Source organism: Bos indicus x Bos taurus, chromosome 6 (assembly GCF_003369695.1).
Source record: "Bos indicus x Bos taurus breed Angus x Brahman F1 hybrid chromosome 6, Bos_hybrid_MaternalHap_v2.0, whole genome shotgun sequence".
Classification (NCBI taxonomy): Eukaryota; Metazoa; Chordata; class Mammalia; order Artiodactyla; family Bovidae; genus Bos; species Bos indicus x Bos taurus.
Window position 1 is genome coordinate 90,004,219 of NC_040081.1, and position 25,552 is coordinate 90,029,770.

A 25,552-nucleotide genomic window follows, 5' to 3' on the forward strand; every position below is an offset into this window, starting at 1 on the left:
CATCTTCTGTCGTCCCCTTCTCCTCCCGCCCTCAATCTTTCCCAGCATTATGGTCCTTTCAAATGAGTCAGCTCTTCTCATCAGGTGGCCAAAGTATGGGAGTTTCAGCTTCAGCATCAGTCTTTCCAATGAATATTCAGGACTGATTTCCTTTAGGATGGACTGGTTGGATCTCCCTGCAGTCCAAGGGACTCTCAGGAGTCTTCTCCAACACCACAGTTCAAAAGCATCAATTTTTTGGCACTCAGCTTACATCGTAGTCCAACTCTCACATCCATACATGACTACTGGAAAAACCATAGCTTTGACGAGATGGACCTTTGTAGGCAAAGTAATGTCTCTGCTTTTTAATATGATAAGTTGGTCATAACTTTTCTTCCAACGAGCAAGCATCTTTTAATTTCATGGCTGCAGTCACCATCTGCAATGATTTTGGAGCCCCCCAAAATAAAGTCTCTCACTGGTTCCATTGTTTCCCCATCTATTTGCCATAAAGTGATGGGACCAGATGCCATAATCTTAGTTTTCTGAATGTTGAGTTTTAAGGCAACTTTTTCACTCTCCTCTTTAAAGAGGCTCTTTAGTTCTTCTTCACTTTCTGCCATAGGGTGGTGTCATCTGCATATCTGAGGTTACTGATATTTCTCCCAGCAATCTTGATTTCAGCTTGTGCTTCATCCAGCCTGGTATTTCTCATGATACACTCTGCATAGAAGTTAAATAAGCAGGGTGACAATATATAGCCTTGATGTACTCCTTTCCTGATTTGGAACCAGTCTGTTGTTCCATGTTCAGTTCTAACTGTTGCTTCTTGACCTGCATACAGATTTCTCAGGAGGCAGGTCAGGTGGTCTGGTATTCCCCTCTTTCAGAATTTTCCACAGTTTGTTGTGGTCCACACAGTCAAAGGCTTTGGCATAATCAATAAAGCAGATGTTTTTCTGGAACTCTCTTGCTTTTTCAATGATCCAGCGGATGTTGGCAATTTGATCTCTTGTTCCTTTGCCTTTTCTAATTCCAGCTTGAACACCTGGAAGTTCATGATTCACATACTGTTGAAGCCTGGCTTGGAGAATTTTGAGCATTACTTTACTAACATGTGAGATGAGTGCAATTGTGCGGTAGTTTGACCATTCTTTGGCACTGCCTTTCTTTGGGGTTGGAATGAAAACTGACCTTTTCCAGTCCTGTGGCCACTGCTGAGTTTTGCAAATTTGCTGGCATATTGAGTGCAGCACTTTCACAGCATCATCTTTTAAGATTTGAAACAGTTCAACTGGAATTCTATCATCTCCATTAGCTTCCTAGTGGAGATATGATGCTTCCTAAGGCCCACTTGACTTCACAATCCAGGATGTCTGGCTCTAGGTGAGTGATAACACCATCGTGATTATCTGGATCATGAAGATCTTTTTTGTATAGTTCTTCTGTGTATTCTTGCCACCTCTTCTTAATATCTTCTGCTTCTGTTAGATCCATACCATTTCTGTCCTTTATTGTGCCCATCTTTGCATGAAATGTTCTCTTGGTATCTTTAATTTTCTTGAAGAGATCTCTAGTCTTTCCCATTCTATTGTTTTCCTCTGTTTTTTGCACTGATCACTGAGGAAGGCTTTCTTATCTCTCCTTGCTATTCTTTTGAACTCTGCATTCAAATGGGTATGTCTTTCCTTTTCTCCTTTGCCCTTTGCTTCTCTTCTTTTCACAGCTATTTGTAAGGCCTCCTCAGACTGCCATTTTGCCTTTTTGCATTTCTTTTTCTTAGGGATAGTCTTGATCACTGCCTCCTGTATAATGTCACAAACCTCCATGCATAGTTCTTTAGACACTCTGTCTATCAGATCTAATCCCTTGAATCTATTTGTCACTTCCACTGTATAATCCTAAGGGATTTGATTTAGGTCATACTTGAATGTTCTAGTGGTTTTCCCTACTTTCTTAAATTTAAGTATGAATTTGGCAATAAGGAGTTTATGATCTGAGCCACAGTTAGTTCCCAGTCTTGTTTTTGTTGACTGTATAGAGCTTCTCCATCTTTGGCTGCAAAGAATATAATCAATATGATTTCGGTATTGACCATCTCGTGATATCCATGTGCAAAGTCTTCTCTTGTGTTGTTGGAAGAGGGTGTTTGTTATGACCAGTGCGTTCTCTTGGCCAAACTCTATTAGCCTTTGCCCTGCTTCATTCTGTACTCCAAGGCCAAATTTGCCTGTTACTCCAGGTGTTTCCTGACTTCCTACTTTTCCATTCCAGTCCCCTATAATGAAAAGGACATCTTTTGGGAGTGTTAGTTCTAGAAAGTCTTGTAGGTCTTCACAGAACCATTCAAATTCAGCTTCTTCAGCATTACTGGGTGGGGCATAGACTTGGATTACTGTGATATTGAATGGTTTGCCTTGGAAATGAACAGAGATCATTCTGTCATTTTTGAGATTGCATCCAAGTACTGCATTTTGGACTCTTTTGTTGACTATGATGGCCACTCCATTTCTTCTGAGGGATTCTTGCCCATAATAGTAGATACAGTGGTCATCTGAGTTAAATTCACCCATTCCAGTCCATTTTAGTTTCCTGATTTCTAAAATGTTGATGTTCAATCTTGCCATCTCCTGTTTGACCACTTTTAATTTACCTTGATTCATGGACCTAACATTCCAGGTTCCTATGCAATATTGCTCTTTACAGCATCGAACTTTACTTCTATCACCAGTCACATCCACAGTTGGGTGTTGTTTTTGCTTTGGCTCTGTCTCTTCATTCTTTCTGGAGTTATTTCTCCACTGATCTCCAGTAGCATGTTGGGTACCTATTGACCTGGGGAGTTCATCTTTCAGTGTCCTATCTTTTTGCCTTTTCATACGGTTCATGGGGTTCTCAAGCCAAGAATACTGAAGTGGTTTGCCATTCCCTTCTCTAGTGGACCACGTTTTGTCAGAACTCTCCACCATGACCTGTCTGTCTTGGGTGGCCCTACACGACATGGCTTAGTTTCATTGAGTTAGACAAGGCTGTGGTCCTTTGACTATACTGACATTTGTTAGAAAAATGATGTCTCTGCTTTTTAATATGCTGTCTAGGTTTGTCTCAGATGGTAAAGAGTCTTCCTGTAAACACAGGAGACCCAGGTTCGATCCCTGGGTGGGGAAGATCCCCTGGAGAAGGGAATGGCAACCCACTCTAGTATTGTTGCCTGGAGTATTCCATGGAGGGAGAAGCCTGGTGGGCGACAGTCCATGGAGTAGCAAAAAGTCATACACGACTGAGCAATTATCATTTTCATACTTTCCTTCCAAGAAGCAACGTCCTTGAATTTCATGGCTGTAGTCACCATCCATAGTGATTTTGGAGCTCAGGAAAACAAAATCTGTCACTGTTTCCACTTTTTCCCCTTCTATTTGCCATGAAGTGATGGGACCAGATGCCATGATCTTAATTTTTTGAATGCTGTGTTTCAAAACAGCTTTTTCAATCTCCTCTTCCACCCTCAACAGGCTTTTTAGTTCCTCTTCACTTTCTGCCATTAGAATGATATTCCTTGCATATCTGAGGTTGTTGATATTTCTCCCAGCAATCTTTATTTCAGCCTGGCATTTCACAGGATATACTCTGCATATAAGTTAAATAGGCAGGGTGACAATAGATAACATTGTGTGCTCCTTTACCAATTTTGAAACAGTCAGTTGTTCTGTGTTTGGTTCTAACTGTTGCTTCTTGACCCACTTACAGGTTTCTCTGGAGACAGGTAAGGTGGTCTGGTACTACCATCTCTGTAAGAATTTGTCACTGTTCTGTAATCCATTGAGTCAAATGCTTTAGCATAGTCAATGAAGCAGAAGTAGATGTTTTTCTGGAATTCCCTTGCTTTCTCCATGATCCAACAAATGCTGGCAATATGATCTCTGATTCCTCTGCTTCTTTGAAACCATCTTGTAAACTATAAGTTCTCAGGTCATGTACTGCTGAAGCCTAGCTTGAAGGATTTTGAATACAACCTTGCTAGTATGTGAAATAAACAAAATTGTACAGTAGTTTGTACATTCTTTGGCATTGCCTTTCTTTGGGATTAGAATGAAAACTGAACTTTTACAGTTCTGGCCACTGCTGGGCTTTCCAATTTTGCTTACATATTGAGTTCAGGACTTTGACAGCATCATCATTTAGGGTCAAGAAGCAGCAGTTAAAACCAGAGACAGAATATCTGACTGGTTCAAAATTGGGAAAGGAGTACAAGAAGGCTGTATACTGTCACCCTGCTTATTTAACTTATATGCAGAGACATCAAGTAAAATGCCAGGCTGAATGAATCACAAGCTGGAATCAAGATTTCTGGGAAAAATGTCAATAACCTCAGATATGCAGATGACACCACTCTAAAGGCAGAAAGTAATGACGAACTAAAAAGCCTGTTGAGGAGAGTGAAAGAAGAGATTGAAAAAGCTGGTTGAAACTCAATATTCAAAAAACTAAGATCATGGCATCCAGTCCCATCACTTCATGGCAATAGAAGGGGGAAAAGTGGAAACAGTGACAGATTTTATTTTCCTGGGTTCTAAAATCACTGTAGATGGTGACCACAGCCATGAAACTCAAGGACACTTGCTCTTTGGAAGAAAAGCTATGACAAACCTAGACAGCACATTAAAAAGCAGAGACATCGTTTTTCCAACAAAGGTCCATCTAGTCAAAGCTATGGTTTTTCCAATAGTCATGTACGGATGTGAGAGTTGGACCATAAAGAAATCTGAGTGCCAAAGAATTGATGCTTTTGAACTGAGGTGGTGAAGACTCTTGAGAGTCCCTTGGATAGCAAGGAGATCAAACCAGTCAATCCTAAAGGAAATCAACCCTGAATATTCATTGGAAGGACTAAAGCTGAAGCTGAAACTGCAATACTTTGGCTACCTGATGCAAAGAACTAATTCATTGGAAAAGATCCTGATGCTGGGAAAGATTGAAGGCAAAGGAGAAGAGGGCAGCAGAGGATGAGATGGTTAGATAGCATCATCAACTCAATGGATGTGAATTTGAGCAAACCCTGGGAGATAGTGGAGGACAGAGGATCCTGGCACGCTACAGTACGTATCCACAAAGCATTGGACACAACTCAGTGTCTGAGCAACAACAACAAAATGCACCTAACAAGAAAGAATCAAACTATATGATGCAAAAATTGAGAAGTGCAGGGAGAAATACATGAATCTTCTATCATAGTTGGAAATGTCAACATTTTCAGAAATAGATCTAAGTAGGCAGGTAATCAGTAAGGCCTGAGTTGAACTCAAGAACACAATCCAACAACTGGGTAGAACTGCCATCTATAGACTACTTCATCCAACAACAGAAGAAGTAACTTTTTTCTCAACCTCATGTGGAATATGCACCAAGATATACCACTCTGTGGGCCACAGAACACAGTAATAAATTGAAACAAAGAAATCATGCAATGCCTTCTGTCAGATCAAATGGAATTAAACTGTAAATCAATAACACAGAGATAACTGGAAAATCTCAAAATAGGTGGAGATTGAACAATATACTTCTTAATTAAATTAAAACACAGGCTATCTGTTTCATATTATCCCCCATCCCCCTCTCTCTTCCTCTATTGCTCTGCTTTTCTTTCTAACAGACCAAAGCTGAGATTCAGACTTCATTAGAGAAGGCATGGCTGCCATAGCCATGTACAGACTGCCATCGGTGAAGACATGTGCCACAGGACGTCAGCCAGCCAAGTGGAGAAAGTGCAGGTGCACCAGAGGTGTTCCATGAATGATGCTGATACAAGCTACCAAGTCCATCATGTGATCTGCTCCCTTCATGACAAAAAAAGGACCCACCAGGAAGGGAAGCCTCTACTGACAATGCCTAAAATCATACAAGCTGGCAAAAGGAGAACTGTTTGCAGAGGCCCCCTCCAGTTTCACAAAGCAGAGCAAAAAGGAGTGATTCAAAGCTGAAAGTTGATATATGGCACAGTAGCCCATGAACATAGAAGAAAAAAAATCTTGGGAAGAAAACGTCTTCACTCTAGCCTCAAATTATTCCTAAAAAAAATAATGTTTCAAATGTAATGTCCAGAGGAAAAAATAAAGATAACCAGGGCATGCAAAGAAATGTTACTATAAGTAAAAAAAAAAAAAAAAATCAGAAGATAAAGTTAATCAAAACAGATGCAATATGAGTTCAGATATTGGAATTATCAGATATAAGCGACTATGCATAAAAAGTCAATGTCAAAAAACTGAGGGAACCTGAAACCATAAAAAGTGATACAATAGATTTGAACCCAAAGAAAAATTCTAGAACAGAAAAGTTCTAGAAAATTTCTGAATGTTAGTGCCACCAAGCACCCTTAAGGGTACCCTCAAGAGCCTCATTTAAGCAAACATAACTTCTCTCAGAGGGTAAGATAACATCATCCAAAAACTCTATAGAACTTTTAGAAATTAATACTGGCATATCAAGAGATAAGACTCAATCAAAAACCAAGAGAAAAAACAGACAATGGAAATAAACATGTGGGAGATCTATTTACTGGACACAGACTTTAGAAAAGCCTGTGATTTAAATAGAAAGCAAAATAGAGGGTCTGGCAGCAAAATGGAAATTATAGGGAAAAAAATCAAATAAAAAATTAGAACATTAAAATATGTCTTTAAGAAATCAGTGGGTGAGCTTAACAATAGATTAGATATAGCTGAAACAGAACTACTGAACTGGGGCTTCCCTGGTGGCTCATTGGTAAAGGATTCGCCTACCAATGCAGGAGACGGGAGTTCAATCCCTGATCGAGAAAGATCCCACATGCCTCGCAGCATCTAAGCCTGTGTACCACAACTGCTGAGCCTGTGCCCTAGAGCCTGGGAGCTGAAACTCTTTGAGTCCACAAGCCACAAGTACTGAGTGCCCTAGAGCCCATGCCTCACTAGAGAAAAGCCCACGCAGCAATGAAGACCCAATACAGTCAGAAACAAATAAAATTTTAAAAAAGAACTACTGAACGGAGGATAGGTCAAAAGAAAATCTGTAGAATGAAGCAAGGGAAAACAAAAGGATGAAAAACACAAAAGAATATAAGACACATATAAGGAAGGTCTCATATATGAAACTGAAATCTTATATGGAAAAGAGAAAGAATGGGACCGTAGCAATATATGAAACAATAATAGCTGAGCATCTTCTAGAAGTGACAAATGACATTATTTTATAGATGCAAGGGCCATAAAATCCAAGCAAGATAAATATAAAGAAACCCACACTTAGGCATATTATTGTAAAAGTGTTGAAAGCCAAAGTCAAAGAGAAAGCTTCAATGCACCCACTAAGGAATGTCTGACCTTTCAATAGAAGCAATGCAAATGAAAGCCAGCAGAACAGTGTAATGTTATCTTGAACATATCAAATGTAACTAACTGCCAACATAGAGTTCTATATCCTGTGAAAACACTCTCTTAAACAGAAAGCAAAGACTTTTTTTGAAAGACAAACACAAACGGACAACATTCCTTACTAGCTTCAAAGAAAATAAAAGGACATGATTTAAGTACAAGAAAAATGATCCAAGATGGAAGCTCAGAAATGTAGGAATAATTGATAAATAACGGAAAAGACAAATATTAGGTATTTATTAAAGGAATAAGAATCTTACATAGTACATACTCAGATCACAGGGCAATTGTGTTAAAACTAAATAATCTAGGGAGAAAAACCTAGAAATTTTCCACACGTTTGGAAATGAAGGAAAATGAGAAAACATTTTGCACGGCTAATCAAAATTTCTAGGACACATACAAGCTATTCTTAGAAGGAAAATGACAGCCTTAAATGCATATATGAGAAAAAAAAAAAAACCTAGAAATAAAAGAAGTTAGGCGTATAACTCAAAAGGTTAGAGAAAAGAACTATAAAATAACCCACCCAAAATAAGTAGAAGGTATAAAATGCTAAAGAACAAAAATTAATGAAATAGAAAAGAAATACACAACAAGAAAGACCAACAAAGCCAAACACTGGTTCTTTCTAAAGATAAAACGGATAAACTTCCAGTTAGATTGATGTGGGTGGGGTGGAGGAGGGAGTTAACATAGCAGGTCTGAGATTTTTATCCTTAGAAAGTTGGCTTGCAAAGTGAGCCCTTGGCTTGTACCTAGGTACTTGGATTTCAGAAGTGTTCCTTCATTTCTAGAACTGATAAAGTGACTCATGGTGCAAACAATATGGTGTATGCTGAATACCTGCAGTTCTACTAAGAGTCTGGAATTTTGGTGCAAGCAAAGCAAGGAGTACCTCTATGACAAGCCCCGTAAAAAAAACTCGGCACTGAGTCTCTAATGAATTTCCTCACTAGACAATCACACGTAGTGTCATAACTCATTGCTGGAGGAAATTAGCGCATCCTGTGTTAAGCCACTGGGAGAAAAGTGACAGATTTCCTCTGAAATTCACCCCATGTGCCTTTTCCCTTTTCTGATTTTACTGTATATCTTTTTACTTTAACAAGTCATAGCCAAGAGTACAACTATTTGCTGAGTGCTGTGAGTCCTCCTAATCACTGAAACTTGGGATGGTCTTTAAGACTCCCAACACAGCTGTTGGTAAATAGATAGGCAGACAGATAGAGAGAGGGACAACAAATACTTTTAAAATTATGTTCTGGGACTTCTCTGGTGGCCCAGTGACTAAGACTCTGGGCTCCCAATGTGTTGGAGACCTGGGTTCGATCCCTGGTCAGGGAACTAGATTCCACATGCCACAACTAAAGATCCTGCCTGCTTGCAGTAACTAAGACCTGGAGCATCCAAATAAATAAATAAATAATAAAAAATTATGTTATGGATAAATGAAAACTCAGATGTAATCCTTCTGTTTATTACCAAAAGAGAAACAAAAATCTATACTTTAAACTTACTTATGGAAATAAAACAAATATTTAAAAAGCACTTTCTAAAACTGTTGACCAAGAAACAACTCTTTTTTTTTTTCAATTCAATATACATGTTTACTCACCTTTAGTAACTTGATTTCTCGCATGGCAATTTTTTTAACCATTTTATCATCATCACTTTCTAAGAACTTCTTGATGGCCACAATTCTTCCACTATCTTTATTCCTACACTTCATCACCATTCCATAGCTCCCTTCTCCAACCAATCCTAGGTTCTCATATTTTTCCATTTTAATTCAAAACCACCAGGAATTTTTCTCTCTGTGGGAACCGAAATATGGCATTAATTATGTTGAATACATTAATTCCTCTACCCTCCCAAATTAATTCTTCCCCACCTGTTTTCCATATTAGAGCAGACACTGCATTTATAGCTGTCCTGTGTATTTATTCCCATCTAAGCTATGTTTTCAAAATATTCACATACATTTCATAATAGACAAGGCAAGTGGAACTGAAGCCATTAACTTCAAATTTAAATAACTGAATGTCATGTTAATGAAATCTCAATATATTTTTAATGCAGATAAAGCAATGCTTGAACTATTATACAAAACAATTACAGTCTACCTTAGAAAAATACAATTCCTTTTCACTCAGATGTGAAAACCAAGTGAATCTGGTTTTAGTGAAGATAAAATTTATTTTTTTACATCAGGTTTAAAAGATCAAAATTGAGGATCTTTATAGTCTTTCTACTCAGTCGAGGGAAATATTACCAAGTTAACACTAACAACTTCTGATAAACTTTTTTTTTTAACTTTTCTTACCATAGTAATTAAATTCTTACATTGAACATACTAAATAACAGTCACGCAGTATGTAAGAAGATTTTTTAAAATTAAATGTTAATGTTCCAAATATTGTATTTCAAAAATCCTTTTAATGATTAATCACTAGAAGTATGATTATTTGAATTTTGTGTTTAGAATTATTTTGCATCACATTATATGACATTTTCTGAAAAAAGGCAATCCTAACAAATTCTGTCTTACTTTACTAATGATTGGTGAAGGACTAGCAACCATTCCACTTGATATTTTGGAATAGAAAGAAACTTTTCAGTCCAGATACAGTTAGGTTTTAATTCATAAGTTTTGATTGTCAAGAAATATAAAAACTAATAAACTACAACCTCAAAGTTAAATTTATTTTTACATGTGTTTTGGAAATTAAATTCCAGAAGCAGAAAATAAAAAATATTGCTTTTAATTCCAATGTGATTCTAAAAGTTTTGGGAGGAAAAAAAGTCTTTGGTACTATATTCCAGCTTCCCTGGTGGCTGAGAAATAATCACCTGCCAGTGCAGGAGACACAAGTTCAATCCCTGGGTTGGGAAGATCTCCTGGAGAAGGAAATGGCAACCCACTCCAGATTCTTGCCTGAAAAAGAAAATCCCATGGACAGAAGAACCTGATGGGCTACAGTGCATGGGGTCACAAAAGAGTCAGACACGACTTAGCTACTAAACAACAAAATATATATTCAAATGATGATTCATAATTGAAATTCTTTAACCTGACAACATAGAAACACTCATTCATAAAACTCGGAAAGAAACAAATTCTTACCTATAACATTAGTTGTGTACTTATGGCAATCTAAAATTAATTTACCCACCCAGACTGTGAAGTGTGATATTTTCCTTTCTTCCCTATTGGTACACTAATGACTAAGACAAATATTCTCTTTGTTCTAGCAAACTGTGAAAACCCAATGTATACATTTTCATCAGTTTACATTTGACAATTTAGGATATATATATATATATATATATATATATATATACACCGGCTATTTTTGTCCTTGGTATGATAAGCCTAAAGTCTAGTCTTTAGTAACATATGCTGTCTTAGTGATAGGAAAAAAATTAAGGAAAGAAGAAAGAGAGAATTACACTGATAATTTTTTCCAAACACTGACATTTTATTTGAAAGTTAATAGACAGAGGTTAAATGAAATATATATATATATGTTGATAAACATGGAAAATCAGAAGATTGATCTTCGAAAGGAGAAAAAATAAATCCCAGTCAACACCAACCCAATTATGTCATTATTTTACTACCAGCTCTGATAGGAGGTTCTCCCATAAACTGTCCCTGACACTAACTTGCCATACATTTGACATTTTAACTTCCATTTAACTTCTATTAACTATTTTAAAATAAAATGTCAGTGTTTGAAAAAAATCAATGTAATTCTCTCTCTTTCCTTAATTTTTTTTCCTTCCACTAAGACAGCATATTTTATTAAGGACTAGACTTTAGGCTTAATATACCAAGGACAAAAATAGCTGGAATCTATAACTTGAACCATTTAAAAAAAATTTGTAATTGGTGTCCTCAATATTTGGAAATGCAAAGTGAACAAAATTAAAATTACCTTAAGCATGTCACAAGCTAACATTCTGCAAGTTAACTAATCCACATGTACTCTCCAACCAGCTGCACACTGGGTCACGGTACATCGAACACACTTGCTTTTTCAAGTGGCATTGCCCACAAATACCTTAAAAGTATCAAGGCTGAAAAAGCTTCTTGTTTCGTGAAACGGTTACTCATAAACCATAACTTCTCATGCCTTCTACTTGTAAATGTAAAGGGTGATACAAACTAAAAGGAAATCTGACCAATTGGCAATGCGGTAGCTCTGGACATATGCCAAGGAAGCATAGGGTTCTTCTACCAATAATTTAGATAATAAAAATAACGCTGTTTTATTGTGTTAAAGACACAAATCTATTATAGGTGAAAGAACGAGATAATTGAAGCTTTAAAAAGTATTGTACTTACTGTTTGTTTTAAATCTTTCCGCGTGGAAAGTCCCAAAGGTTTTCAACTTGGAGACAAAATTGAGGTGAAGAGCATCTTCTTCGCAGGTCTAAAAGATGCTAACTAGCAAACTAGCAATTCCACAGCTGTCTTTATTTCTTCTGCGGACGCAGTCACGGGTCCCAGGTGAAGCAGGCAGGTAGGCAGATTGGCCTCAACCCGCCGCAAGCTTACACTCAGGAGAACCGCGGGCCGCATGCTGTCGTCGTCAAGGCAACGACCTCACTCTGTCCCCAACCATAGGCACAAAGTCTCCAGAGAGAGATACGGCCGGGGTCGAAATGCGTCCACGGCAGGCACCAACACCTGTTAAGGCCAAGGCCTGTACGGAAATTAGCTAAGGTGAGAGGGCACCGCCCCGCAGCTCTTAAGATGCTTGGTCCTTGTAGTCAGTGAAACGGCTCAGCTCTGGCAAGCCCTAAGCGAAGGCGTTGGCCTCCAAGCTGCAAGGGGGCGGATCCTCACCCGCCCAGGCCCGCCCCCGAGTGCGCCAAGCCGCCCGTGTTCTGATTGGTTGAGCTCTGTCGTCAAGATCTCTGATTGGCTTGGCATCACCCATCCAGCCAGTTCACCTGGGGCTCGGCTCTCGATCTAATCTCTGATGCGCAGACGCTAGAATCAGCATACACCTACGTCCTTAAGTAAGGGAGCACCTTTCCTTCTTTCCTTCGGTGGGAGATCTCTCTAGACTGGGAGCAACAAGCGATTCTGGTGCTCACGGAGAGGCTAAAAGTGGTGGTGGTTTTGTAGGATTGGGTGAAAATGGAAGGGAGAAACCGTGAAAATAGTGCGATGAAGCGTTCTTCAAACTCCTCCACTGAGCCGGGAAGTGGGCTCTGCAGCCCTCGCCCGGGAATGTTCGGGCTTGGAAGCGATTCGACGCTTCCTTTCCGGTCTGGGCAGTGGGGCCAGTGTGGGAAAGGTAGATGAGAGTGACAATATAGGAGGTGATAAGTAAACGAGGCAAGGTGAAGGTAGGTAAGTGACGACAGAACTGACGTTAGAAGGGACCTTGGGGAGGACAGCCTGGGCACTGAAAGTGAGGGAAATATTTTGGAGATAACGAAAGGGGAAGGGAGGACAGGGATGAAATAACAGGAAAGTGGCTAAGACGGTTGGGGAACTAAAAGACATGAGCAATACTGGCATATGACAGACAGCCAAGCAGGGTGCAGTTAGGAATGCTATGTTTAAGGCAAAGACTAAGTCAAACCATGATTAGGCAAAACTGGTAGGTCAGAATCATGCAGATGCTTAAGTCACACACACACACACACACAAAACAGGGTTTTTCCTCATTCCATACCTCTGCAAGGTAAGGTATGAGGATGCCTTAAACTGTTATTTTCACATTAAATCATAAAAACCATTTTATAATGGAATTTGGTCTCTGTAATTCCTTGATCCAGTTAGGAGTGTGTCCTGGATAGCAGAGCTACTAAAAACTGAATTGTACACTTTAAAGGGGTGAATTTTATGTATGTGAATGATATTGCAATAAAACAATAGACATACAGGAGGAGAAGAAATTCATAGCTGGCCCAGAAATCTTTTTCAGTAAATTTATATATTTTAGCTTTGAGCAGCCCAATTCTTTCTCACCTTAGCAGTCATCTGTTAAATAACTCGGCAACAATCATTCTCTATGTATCTGGATATCCCAAAACAATGTGCTTCAGTCAGTTTCTTGCAAGAAAACTTTAAAAAACCTCTCACTTAGGTCTCATGAGATACTGAATGATCATGGGATTTTGGGATCACTTCAGCTGAGTTACCAAGTGAACGGAAGGGCCATAAAATCTTCAGACTAAAAAAGTAAGGTTATCTTCAGTATTTTATGGCTCATGCAGCTATGAATGCATTCTATCATTCTATTAAAACAGACTGACTCATTTTGCAGTTCTTGTTCTTTGATGGAAAGATGGACATTTGTCATAGAAAAGATAATTCTGTTCACAATGTAGTAGTTGATTCAGTGACTCATTGCCACATTTAAAAGTGTTTAAGACAAATAGATTTGGAAACCTAAAGTACAATACTTGGTCAAATTCAGTATACACTATATTTGATCTGTCAGTCACCAACACAGTTATATCATAATAGTATAAACCTGGAATCCATTCCTCAAATATTAAAAATAGCATATTCTGTTTGCACTGATGACTCTTACAAACTCTCCCTTGATGTTCCCTCTCTCCCTCCAGCCTCTATCCCCTTCCTCTGTTTATATTCATAGCACTCATGCATGCTAAGTTGCTTCAGTTGTGTCTGACTCTGTGCCACCCTATAAATGGCAGCCCACCAGGCTCCCCAGACCACAGGATTCTCTAGGCAGGAATACTGGAGTGGGTTGCCATTTCCTTCTCCAAGATATTCATAGCAAACCTACATAAAAAATTGTTAATTTCCTGTTCTCTCTTGGGCTTTCATCCTTCTCACTTCATTGGAATAGTTCTTCCCAAAAGTCACTACGACCTATATAAAGCCATCTGTGTGTGGCAGACTACTGGACACTCACAATAAGCTGGCTCCTTTTTTCTCTATGTGTGGCTCGCTTATTTTCTGAAATTTCCATTGCAGTTAGGGGTGGTCATGTGACTGAAGTCAATGGAATATGAGATGTGTACCATTCCCAGACCTTGCCCATGAAAATCTCCATTCAAGATCCTCCATGTTACTTTTGCCTTCCATCTAGCAGTAATGGAGATGATTATAATGTGATCTTCAAACCACACTGTGAAGCTGGTAGAGCCTTCATTCATCTAGGTCCCTAAATGATTGTGTGAGGGAGCGACTACTGACCTCTTCACCACCACTCCTTTTTTATATGAGGGGGGAAAACTATTGCGTTTGAACTACTACACATTTCAGGGTCTGTTTATTTTAGCAGTTGTGTATTATTCACTCAGCCATGTCTGACTCTTTGCAACCCTATGGATTGTGGCCCGCCAGCCTCCTCTGTCCATGGAATTCTCCAGGCAAGAATATAGGAGTGGGTAGCCATTCTCTTCTCCAGGGGATCTTCCCGAACCAGGGACTGAACCTGGGTCTCCACATTGCAGGCAGGTTCTTTACCATCTGAGTGTCCATCTAATTATTTGACCTCTCAGCAGCATTTAAACAACTTACTATACTTTGCAAGACAAATTCCCAAAACTTAGCTTCCCTTGACACCAATATTTGCCACATTTTATCTGTTTTCTCTGCATGTTCTCCTGTTGTAGAACCCTAAATGCGGGGATTATCTGAGCGCTGTCCTCAGCCTCTTCTGTGCTCTCTTGCTAGATGATCTCATCTAACCCAATAGCTGCAAAGACCTATACTGACCAATCACAGCATAGCACTCTCAGAATTCCAATATCATACTGCCTTACATTTTTTCTTGGATATTCAATTGGCATACAAAACATGGATACAACAGAACTGGTATTTTGTTTGGGCCACACCATGTGGCTTTTAGTTCCACAGGGATTTTAGTTCCCTGTGGCAGTGACAGCCCAAAATCCTAATCACTAGGCCACCAGGGAAATCCCTAAGAGAAATGTTGATTTTTCCCTCCACATTTAATTCATGCTCCTTCATCTCCTTCTCTATCTCAGTAAGAGTACTGCCTTCCACCCAAGTTGCTTCAAAATCCTAGGAGTTATCCTTGAATATTATCTTTCCCTCACATTCAAAATTCAGTCCATAATGGAATTTTCCCAGTAGTCCAGTGGTGAAGACCCCACACTTCCAGTGCAGGGGCAAGGGTTCAGTCCTGATGGAGGAACTAAGATCCCACATGCCATGTGGTGCAGCCAAAACAAGAAGAAAAAAAAAAAAAAAATCAAATCCATTATAGTCTTATAGGTTGTATCCCAGTTATTAACTGACCATTTATCACCATCTTCACTACTCCAAGAGACCACTGCTATAACACAGCATCCCTTCCTGACAGGCTCCTCACATCATTTCCTTGCCCAGATGCCTACAATCCCAGTTCAAGAGTAAAATCCAACTACAGGGCCATCCTCAATTTAGCTCTTACCTACCTCTTGACTGGAGAAGGGAACAGCTACCCACTCCAGTATTCTGGCCTGGAGAATCCCATTGGCTGTACAGTCCATGGGGTCACAAAGTCAGACATGACTGAACGACTTTCACTTCACTACCTCTTGATATCATCTGCTTACTATCATGGCCACACTGGTATTAATGTCCTTAAACACACCAAGCTCCTTGCAAGCACAGCATTGGCTCTATCTGGAATGCTCTTCTTCCTTAAAGCTGCCATCTCTTCATTTCAGATCTCAAATGTACTTCCTGAAGCCTTTCATACCACCCCTGGGAGTGATGAAGGAACAGCCCATCTCCAGTCACTATTACATCCTCTACTAGCTCTATCTACTATTAACCATATGCTATTGGAAAAGCAGTCAACCCCACTGTGCCTGAGTTTAATTCATCTGTAAAATAAATAGGACTCCTCACAGGATTCAGTGGAAACAGTGGAAACAGTGTCAGACTTTTTGGGGGCTCCAAAATCACTGCAGATGGTGACTGCAGCCATGAAATTAAAAGACGCTTACTCCTTGGAAGGAAAGTTATGACCAACCTAGATAGCATATTCAAAAGCAGAGACATTACTTTGCCAACAAAGGTCCGTCTAGTCAAGGCTATGGTTTTTCCAGTAGTCATGTATAGATGTGAGAGTTGGACTGTGAAGAAAGCTGAGTGCCGAAGAATTGATGCTTTTGAACTGTGGTGTTGGAGAAGACTCTTGAGAGTCCCTTGGACTGCAAGGAGATACAACCAGTCCATTCTAAAGGAGATCAGTCCTGGGTGTTCTTTGGAAGGAATGATGCTAAAGCTGAAACTCCAGTACTTTGGCCACCTTATGCAAAGAGGTGACTCATTGGAAAAGACTCTGATGCTGGGAGGGATTGGGGGGCAGGAGGAGAAGGGGACCTCAGAGGATGAGATGGCTGGATGGCATCACCGACTCTATGGACGTGAGTCTGAGTGAACTCCAGGAGTTGGTGATGGACAGGGAGGCCTGGCGTGCTGCAATTCATGGGGTTGGATAGAGTCAGACACGACTAAGTGACTGAACTGAACTACCTCACAGGATTGCTATTGGAACTAAATGAGTTGTATTATGCCCAGGACTAATGAGGACTGAAACTGTTTGTCTGTTGCCTCCCTCAAAAACTACAAGTTTTCTGAGGGTAGGCTGCATCAGCTGTATTGCCAGCCAGCACCCAGGGAGCAGAGTTTCTGGCACATGTGTTAAGTCATTCAGCCATGTCACTTTGTGACCCGCATGGACTGTAGCCCGCCAGGCTCCCCTGTCCATGGAATTCTCCAGGCAATACTAGAATGGGTTGCCATTCCCTTCTCCAAGGGATATTCCTGACTCAGGGATCGAACATGGGTCTCCTGCATCACCACTGCAAGCAGATTCTTAACTGTCTGTGCCACCAAAGAAGATGCTAATATTCACTAACTGCTGTACAAATCTTTCTCACTGCCTTCACACATATTGGTAATTTCACTGCTTGCTTTGAAACATCACTAATCCTTCCTGGTAAGCCACATTCCAACTGAAATGTCTCACATCTGTTTTCTATTCCAGGTCACTATCCTCATTGCTACATGTCAAGTAGAGCTTTGTTTTCACCTCTCCAAGCTTTAGTTCACCTCTTTAAAAATAAAGGAAAATCAGATTATCAGAGTAAGTTGTAGTAACCTAAATAAAATAATAGGTCCTCAAAAATTTTCTCACAGTATTTAACAGGTATTTAGTTTCTGTTCCAAGTCTACACCCTGCCTCATTACTTTAATTAATGCTGAACTTCCTGAATGTTGTAGTTCCTGATTAAAGGATCGTTAATTTTAGGCCTACTCATGCTGGAAACTGATATTTTTCAATTTTGTAAAATAAAGCCAGAGTAAAATTCACTGCAAAGTTTAAACTCTCACTGCTTAAAACTCATCTTTTTTCTAAAATTACTTTTTGAAGCAGAGCAACACTTTTAGCTAATCCAGTATTTCAAATTACTTCATGCTTGTGTAACTATATACACTTTATGAGCCTCCGTCTCATTGTCCATAAAAGATAACTACACCTGGGTTTGCCTAAATATTAGGTCAGATATTGGAGAAAACTCAATTTTGAGAGATGAAAATGGGTGTAAAGATATCTATTTTACTGGTTAGTTTTTATCGATTTGTATACTTATGCTATTTAGAACTTGCCTCAATTCCTTTCAGACACCTAATGTCAGCTGCCAAAAAATAACCTAAATCTATTTCCCTCCCCCTCAGATATCACAACAGCCTCCAGTTTCCATTCTTAACCTCCTACCTAACCTGTACACAGCGTATCACTCACATGATTAACTGTCTTCATAATTAATGGCTTCATGTTGCAATTGAAGGAAATGGCAACCCACTCCAGTACTCTTGACTGGGGAATTCCACGGACAGAGGCTGGCAGGCTATGTAGTCCATGGAGTCACAGAGTTGGACATGACTGAGTGACTAATGCTTACTTACTAAACAAGTTTTAGGATTTTTTTTTTTAAATCCTATTTTGTGGAAAATGCCATTGGAATCTTGAAACAGACTGCACTGAATCTGTAGACTGCTTTAGGTTAGTATAGTATATATGTAGCAATTAGTTTCTCCAAATAAACTCAGTATGTGGGCTGCTTACATGATCCAGTCTAGTTCACCTCTTACCACTTTGCCACCCCTTGAACCCCAATTCCACCTATCCCAGCTTCTCATCAGAGAAGGCAATGGCACCCCACTCCAGTACTCTTGCCTGGAAAATCCATGGATAGAGGAGCCTGGTAGGCTGCAGTCCATGTGGTAGCTAAGAGTTGGACACGACTGAGCAACTTCACTTTCACTTTTATGCATTGGAGAAGGAAATGGCAACCCACTCCAGTGTTCTTGCCTGAAGAATCCCAGGGACAGGGGAGCCTGGTGGGCTGCCGTCTACGGGGTCGCACAGAGTCAGACACGACAAGCGACTTAGCAGCAGCAGCTTCTCATTACCCTCTCCACTTTTCTAATTTCGTAGGCTTTACATTAGTTGGTCCCTCTGACTGGAGTGCTCCTATGTCCCATGTCAACTCTAGGTGACTGGGGAACAGTCTCTAAAGTTGCCACTCAGTTGCTTTGTATTATCTTCTTTTACATCTTATTTACTAAGGAACTTCTTGCTCATGTATCCTCAAGAACAGGGCCTGGGGCACACAGGTGCTCAATAAACACTTGACAAACAGTGTTAAGTGGTCTGTCTTCATTAAAACAATTATGAAGGAAAACACACCCCCACACCCACCAAGCTGTTTATAGAAATCATCCATGGGTTACACTGTCAAGTTCATTCTGTGGGATTATCTGTACTTTCTACAATGGGCACAGCATGCTTTTTTGTGTTAAAACACAGTACATAAATCATTCTATATACTCTTTTGGAAATTAAAAGGCACGAGTCTAAATTACACTCTCCTATACAGCTTCTTCTTTTAGGTCCACTTCATATCAAAATCCAAGAGGGTTCCACTAGCACTCCTGCCTCCCCATCAAGAAAGCATGGTTTTTTAAAACATACACTTTTTTAGAACACTCCTGCCTCCCCATCATGAAAGGCTGGTTTTAAAACTTTCTACATATCACTTTGCTTTTGTAGTTATGCAAGGGAACAACTTTGGATTCTTTGATACTACCTTTTTCCTCACCAAGACCAGGCTGTTTTACCCACAAAGTCTTTCAAATTGTTGAGGTTTCTAACATCACTCTAGTCCAAGCTAGTACAACCACTCTACTATCATGGCTTACTGAAATACAGCATCCTTTCATCCAACTTACTCATTAACTCCTTCACTTTGCTTACTCTGTAGCCAGGTATTTCAAAATAGAATTACCATCCTACCAAATAAACCAACTTCCTATTGTTTTTGTCATGAAGACCAACCTCCTCACAGTCGGCTTCCTAGTTTTTCCTTAAAAAAAAAAAAAGGATGGAACCTGAGCTCCCCCGGAGGTGGAAGCACGGAATCTTAACCACTGGACTGTGAAGGAAGTCCCCTTAGCTACCTTAAATATGCAACCACTGTTTCAGACCTTTTAACCTGAGAGCAGGGAACCTTGTTTTATTTCATTATTTATCAACAGTACCTAAAACACACCTGGCACGCAGAAGCTCAATCGTTAATGAATTAAATAAGCCAGTGAAAGTTAATCAGAATAGCATGAACAAATGCTATTTGTTCCTCATCCTGAAAAATGGACAGAAGGGAGACAAAGAGAAAATATTAAGCAGAACAGATGAGACTTCAAACATTTTTAGGCTAACAGAGATGTTCACTATCACAGAATTAGGTATGCACACCACTTAGAGAAGCATGGCAGTTAGAAAACACATGGCTTTGGACTTCTGAATTTTGAATTTCAAAGGGCTTGCCTCATAGCTCAGTTGGTAAAGAATCTTCCTATAATGCAGGAGCCCTGGTCGGGAAGATTCTTGCCTGGAGAATCCCATGGACAGAGGAGCCTGGCAGGCTACAGTCCATAGGTCACAAGAGTCAGACATGACTTAGCAACTAAACCACCACCAGGACTTTAAAAGGGGACAAGGCAAAATAGGATTAAAAAAAGAAATGTTTGAAACATAATTATCAGTAGACAGTAGAAATTCAACTGTATAAAAAAAAGTAACAGGCAACACTTAACTGAACGCCCCATACACTGTTCCAGGAGCTTCACGTATTAACTCACTGAATCCTCACACTCCTCCTCCTCAGTCTACAAATGAGTTAAACAGGAGCACAGAAAATGGCTAACCACTGAATGGTGGAGTTCCCATTCAAGGCCAGGCTATCTTCAAAGCCCACTTCTTATCATCACACTACATGAAATTTACTGAATGGACAATATACTGAAGCTAAGGTAATTCCTGGCCTAAATGAAACCATTCAGAGAAAACTTGTGGAGAAAGAGGCTGAGGACAGAAAGGATAGGTATGTGTGTAGGGGGCAGGTGGTGGTGGTTATGGGGTGATGAGTTTATTGTCATAAAACTGAAAGCATTCCAAGTAGGCAGCCAGCTTTATCAAAACTTAGGAGATCAGGGACAAGAGTAGTAATCTTACTGTGAATGTTTAATTCTAAACTCTCACTTATAGTATTTTGCCCAGTATTTGGTAATGCTAAAAACCAATTTCATTTCCTATTAATTCTTAAGTACAAGGTGTGGTTACATACTACATAAACAGATTGGAAGACTTCAATTGTCAAAAATACCTTGAAAACTGAAGGAATTCTGACTTAACTATGCAAATGGCTTTAAACAAAACTACTGACATCTTTTATGATCTATTAAACTACTCATATCTTTTATGAAGGGAAATCTTTCAGAACATAATAAAACATAATTCATTTACCCAGTCATTTAAGATACTTTAGAATTCTGGCATTAAAATGATCAAGACAATAATTAGAAAGTCTTATGAAAACAGACTGAAAAGGAAAAAAAAAAAAAAAATCAAGTATTCACCTGAAGTTGAAATATAAATTATGATGAGCAAGTTATCCTGAAGAAAAAATATGAACATCTATTCATTACATTTTCATTTACTTGATACAAAGACTATATTATATAACAATTGAAACGAAGCATCATGTGTGGTTCAACTTTCAAATATTTTGTTCCATATTTCCTGGACCAAACGATATTTTACTTCTTCAAATTTGTTTTCAATATAGTATGGTACATACATTTTATCCCTTCTGAATGTTTTTCCATAGCCATAAAATTAAATGTTATTATACATCATAATTGAAAGTGAGCCTAATAGACACTTAAAAAATCTTAAGTCTTACTTCCTAAAAGTACTTGAATAACAGTCTAGCTTTTCTCCAGTACAAACTAGTAAAGATTGATTTACGGAATCTTCATACAGTGTTATAAATATATCAGGAAAAATTCACTTGTACTATCCCTGTTAACAAAGTAAAAGTCTCAAGTTCTAAAATTACATATGCCTTATGATTTTATTTTTCATTTGAAGAATATATTTGTTAATTATGACTGAATGATTCTTTTCCCTTTTAATATTCTTTTAGAGCTTCACAAATTTGTTCCAATTGCTGAACTGGTCATGTCCATAACTTCAGATCACCTCGATCTTCCCATCCTCTCTTCCTTCTGAGATGAAGTAGCAATCCTTTGGAAAACCCAAGATTATTAAAAACAAATAAATAAATGTTTAGTAGTCTGCTTCTTACCTTCCTCACCACTTATTATTCTGGTCTAACATTCTCTATCTTGTTTATCAGCTATCTAACTGAACTGGGATCTATCTCAGTTCAAGTAATTATGTTCAAGTCTTACTTAAATAATTTATGTATCAAATTTCACAAATAATAATCAGTTGATTTTAGAACAATTCCTTATTTTACTGAGGTTGTGTGAAATGCCACTGGGAGAAAATATTTCAGAACACAAACCTATAGATTAAATTAGGGACATAGATAAAATGCTGCAGACATCAGTAGTTTATTGTTTGTTTAGTCCAAACACATTCAAAATGGAAACTCAAAGAATACTTTCCACCTGAAACAATTAAACTAGATACTACTAGCATATAATGCTTAACACATTACAGCAATAAAGATGGTAATCCATTGTCTTCTATACCTACTAAAGCCAAGATGGTAAAGCCAATTTGGTTGCAATAGTGTCATAAGGATAGAATAGAATATTACCATCCAAAAAATAAAAACAAACAAACAACAACAATAAAAAAACCCAGCAAATAACAGTTATGGTAGATGAATATTTTTACTCTGGTTCACTGAAAAGGGGACAAAATGTTAAAAGTCCACAGTACTGCAGGTGAACAATCACCATGTAAACTTCTCCATGTGATGTTTTAATGTTTTATTCATGGTATGTAGAGACTGAAGCTGAATGGCTCTTTGCTTTAATTTTCTATTACACTTAACATTTATCATTACTTTTGGTGCCAGAACAGTTTTCATGGGCGGTAGGGCAATATCTTGGATTGAAAATTTTATATATATATATATCAAATGAAGGAAGAGAAAGAAATGAAAGAGGAACAATATGCTATATATATAAAAAAAAAAACACTGACAAGAAACCACTTATTTAAAAGCAGTTTGAATAAAAGCTTCAAAACTCAAAAGTAATTTTCTTGTAAGAACTTCAAGTACTATACATTAGAAAGCGTAAATGTATTTCAAACAGGAAAAAAAAATCCTTAAGCCCCCCAAAATGGAAATTGAGAAATCTGTGTCCCCAAAATATATCCAATAGTGCAAGACTTTTCCTCGAACATGGAAGACCTCATTCAAGGGGGGGAAAAAGGGATAGGCTTAATTTTACTTACATTGCCCGGTACATGGAAAACAAAATATGTGCATCATTTGCTAGTTTACTAAATAGCAAACAGTTTCATAATTAAGAAACAGTTTGCTATTATGTCAAGTGCATTTTTTGTTTGCTTTTACTAAGACAGAATGGAGAAGTCTTCCATGCTACAAGCAGCTTTAAGTGGTCACACTTATTTACCCCACTCCTGGCCTGAAACATCAGAAACTGGTAGGTACCAAATACTCCAAGCATAAAATCGGATATCCTTTGTCATATTTGTGGTTTACCGGAACTTGCTATAAAGACAGACAATAATCCAGCAGCTACAAACTTTGCTCACAGAATTGTTTAGAGATTCATGTAAAAATAAAAGATGTCGTCCCAGACTTAAATTCAGAGCCACTCGGGTGCTGACATCAGGTCAAGAATTGTGCAAAATGAATGACAGTTCCCTGCCCCCCCAAATAGAAAATGCAAACACTTAAGAGCTGCTGTTCTTTTCTCCGAAAATTGCAGTATCCTCACTTCAGGTTTACGTGCCATTTATGGAATCTGACTGCTTTTAAAAGGTCACTAAAAATGTACATCAAGTTGACTGACTTTTCCAAGCACCTCTCAAGTGATACGCTTCAACGTTCACCTTCAGGTTAAGAGAAAAGTCAACAAGAGACTTTGACTCAAATAACTGACTTCCTCCTTCACTCTCCCTCCCAAACACACAAGACTCCCTCCCACAGAGAACACAAAGTTGTTAACTCAAGAACAAGGTAAATAATATTCTAGTTAATTTTACTGATTTTAAAGATACTGCAATTTTTATATACTTCAATGATTTCTCAACATTTTGCAGCTGTTTGGCTTTGCAGCACAGCAATTTATACACTATACTGTACAAAATTACCAGCAAGACTGGAATGATGTATTAATAGAAGGCACCATCATGCGTATTACATTACCAGAGAACAAAAATACAGTAAAGACAATTTTCACTGTACACAGCTTAAAGAAAGGAAAAGGGGGAGGAGGAGTGTGTTGAGCAGCCAGCCATCCCTGTACTGAAGAGGGGCAGGTAGAAAAAAACCTTAGATATGGAGCTACTAAATCTGGTCTAATATTCAAGACCATAGCATTTGAAGTTCTGATCTTTATTTAGTTCATAACTAAATGACTTCCTTCTGGAATATACTTGTAGTCTTGTTAAGGTTTATGTGTACACACGCTGGTCACAGCAAGCAGGTAAAAATGCCCTCATCATTTCACAAACTATGCTCTACTGGAAAAAAAGATGAAAGATTTTTTTCCCCTGTTGCCTCCTGTTGCAGATGTCAAGGTTAATGAGTTCAGAGTACCCATTAGTGCATTCTGATGAGTGCATAACAAGTTTCTGTTGGTTTGTATTTTTGGGGGGAGCCAAGAAAAAAAGGCAAGATTCTCCAATTGCACAAATTGCACTATTTGTGTTTCCAACAATAGGCAGAAACAGTAACACTTAAACAAAATGTGCAGCAGAGGATTTTTTTGACTCAAAGGACCTGAATTCAGTTGGGCATGTCCTTTTAAGTTCATTTTGTTGTAGACAGTTTAAGATATGGTCATTTCTCAGTCCTTAATTCTCCAAGTCTAGATTTATAAATTAACAATGCGAATCTTGTTGTAAAATTGGGGAAATAATGTCCACCTCAATTTAACTGATAACTGAAAGATGCTTTTCACATCAAAGAAATGATCAAAAAGGCTGTGTCACATTCCAAAGCCAAAAAAAAAATTAACAAGAATGCAAACACGATGAATAATGTACCACTGCCAAGACTCTGCCAAGAGTGGAGCCTCAGCGACGCTGTCCTGTGAAGCGGCCTTCCATCTGCCCAGCTCCTCTCCCAGAGCCAAGTTTCTGTGCCATGCCACCTCTCGGAGGGGGTCCTCTTCCATCCCGGTCGCGCATCATTCCACCGCCCACTATTCCCCGGGGACCACCAGGACCTCGATCACTGCGCCTAATATCCCGGCGGTCATCACCACCACCTCGAGTTTCTCGCTCTCTGGCAGCTCTTGTCTTTTTCTCTTCCACATTTAAACGTACTTCCCCTCGAAACATAATTGGCTTTAAAAAGGAAGAAAAAAATGTACATGGGCAGGTTAGACAGTAATAGTGGTGTAAGAAATAGTGATTTTCTTACTTTCTTACAGAAGTAAGAAATCACTTACGTAAGAAAGTAAGAAAATCCTAAAAGACAAAAAAAACTTTCAAAATTCTCAACATGCAATCTATTCTCAATATCCAACTTTCTTTACCAGAGTAAATAATGAAACAAATTTATTTTAAAATGACCCATACCTCAAATTTTAAAACTACTAACACATCTTTATTCTTTGCATAAAT

General features: G+C 38.7%; 2 protein-coding genes and 1 long non-coding RNA gene across 11 annotated transcripts in view; 1 reads left to right on the forward strand and 2 right to left on the reverse strand.

Moving 5' to 3' along the window:
• CDKL2 (cyclin dependent kinase like 2) overlaps positions 1-12,236 on the reverse strand; it is a 46,053-nt gene extending 33,817 nt beyond the window's left edge. The window contains exons 1-2 of one of the 2 annotated variants that reach the window (XR_003511567.1): positions 11,743-12,198; positions 9,010-9,208 (exon numbers count right to left, since the gene is read on the reverse strand). Coding sequence is in view for 1 of the 2 variants with exons in the window: in XM_027544766.1 (XP_027400567.1) it covers positions 9,010-9,177 (168 nt within the window). In the remaining variant the exon portion in view is untranslated. Of the gene's footprint in view, positions 1-9,009; positions 9,209-11,742 lie in introns of both variants that reach the window. The other variant, XM_027544766.1, reaches the window with a different exon arrangement.
• Positions 12,237-12,330: 94 nt separating this feature from the next.
• Positions 12,331-23,108, forward strand: LOC113894401. The gene is made up of 2 exons (XR_003511568.1): positions 12,331-12,422; positions 21,900-23,108. It is a non-coding gene; the product is annotated as an uncharacterized LOC113894401 (long non-coding RNA).
• The window catches only part of G3BP2 (G3BP stress granule assembly factor 2), a 92,849-nt gene continuing 89,605 nt past the window's right edge, over positions 22,309-25,552 (reverse strand). For all 8 annotated transcript variants that reach the window (XM_027544767.1, XM_027544772.1, XM_027544770.1 and 5 more), the window contains one exon: positions 22,309-25,273. In XM_027544767.1, the coding sequence (XP_027400568.1) occupies positions 25,001-25,273 (273 nt within the window). In that variant the 3' untranslated portion in view covers positions 22,309-25,000. The remainder of the gene's footprint in view (positions 25,274-25,552) is intronic.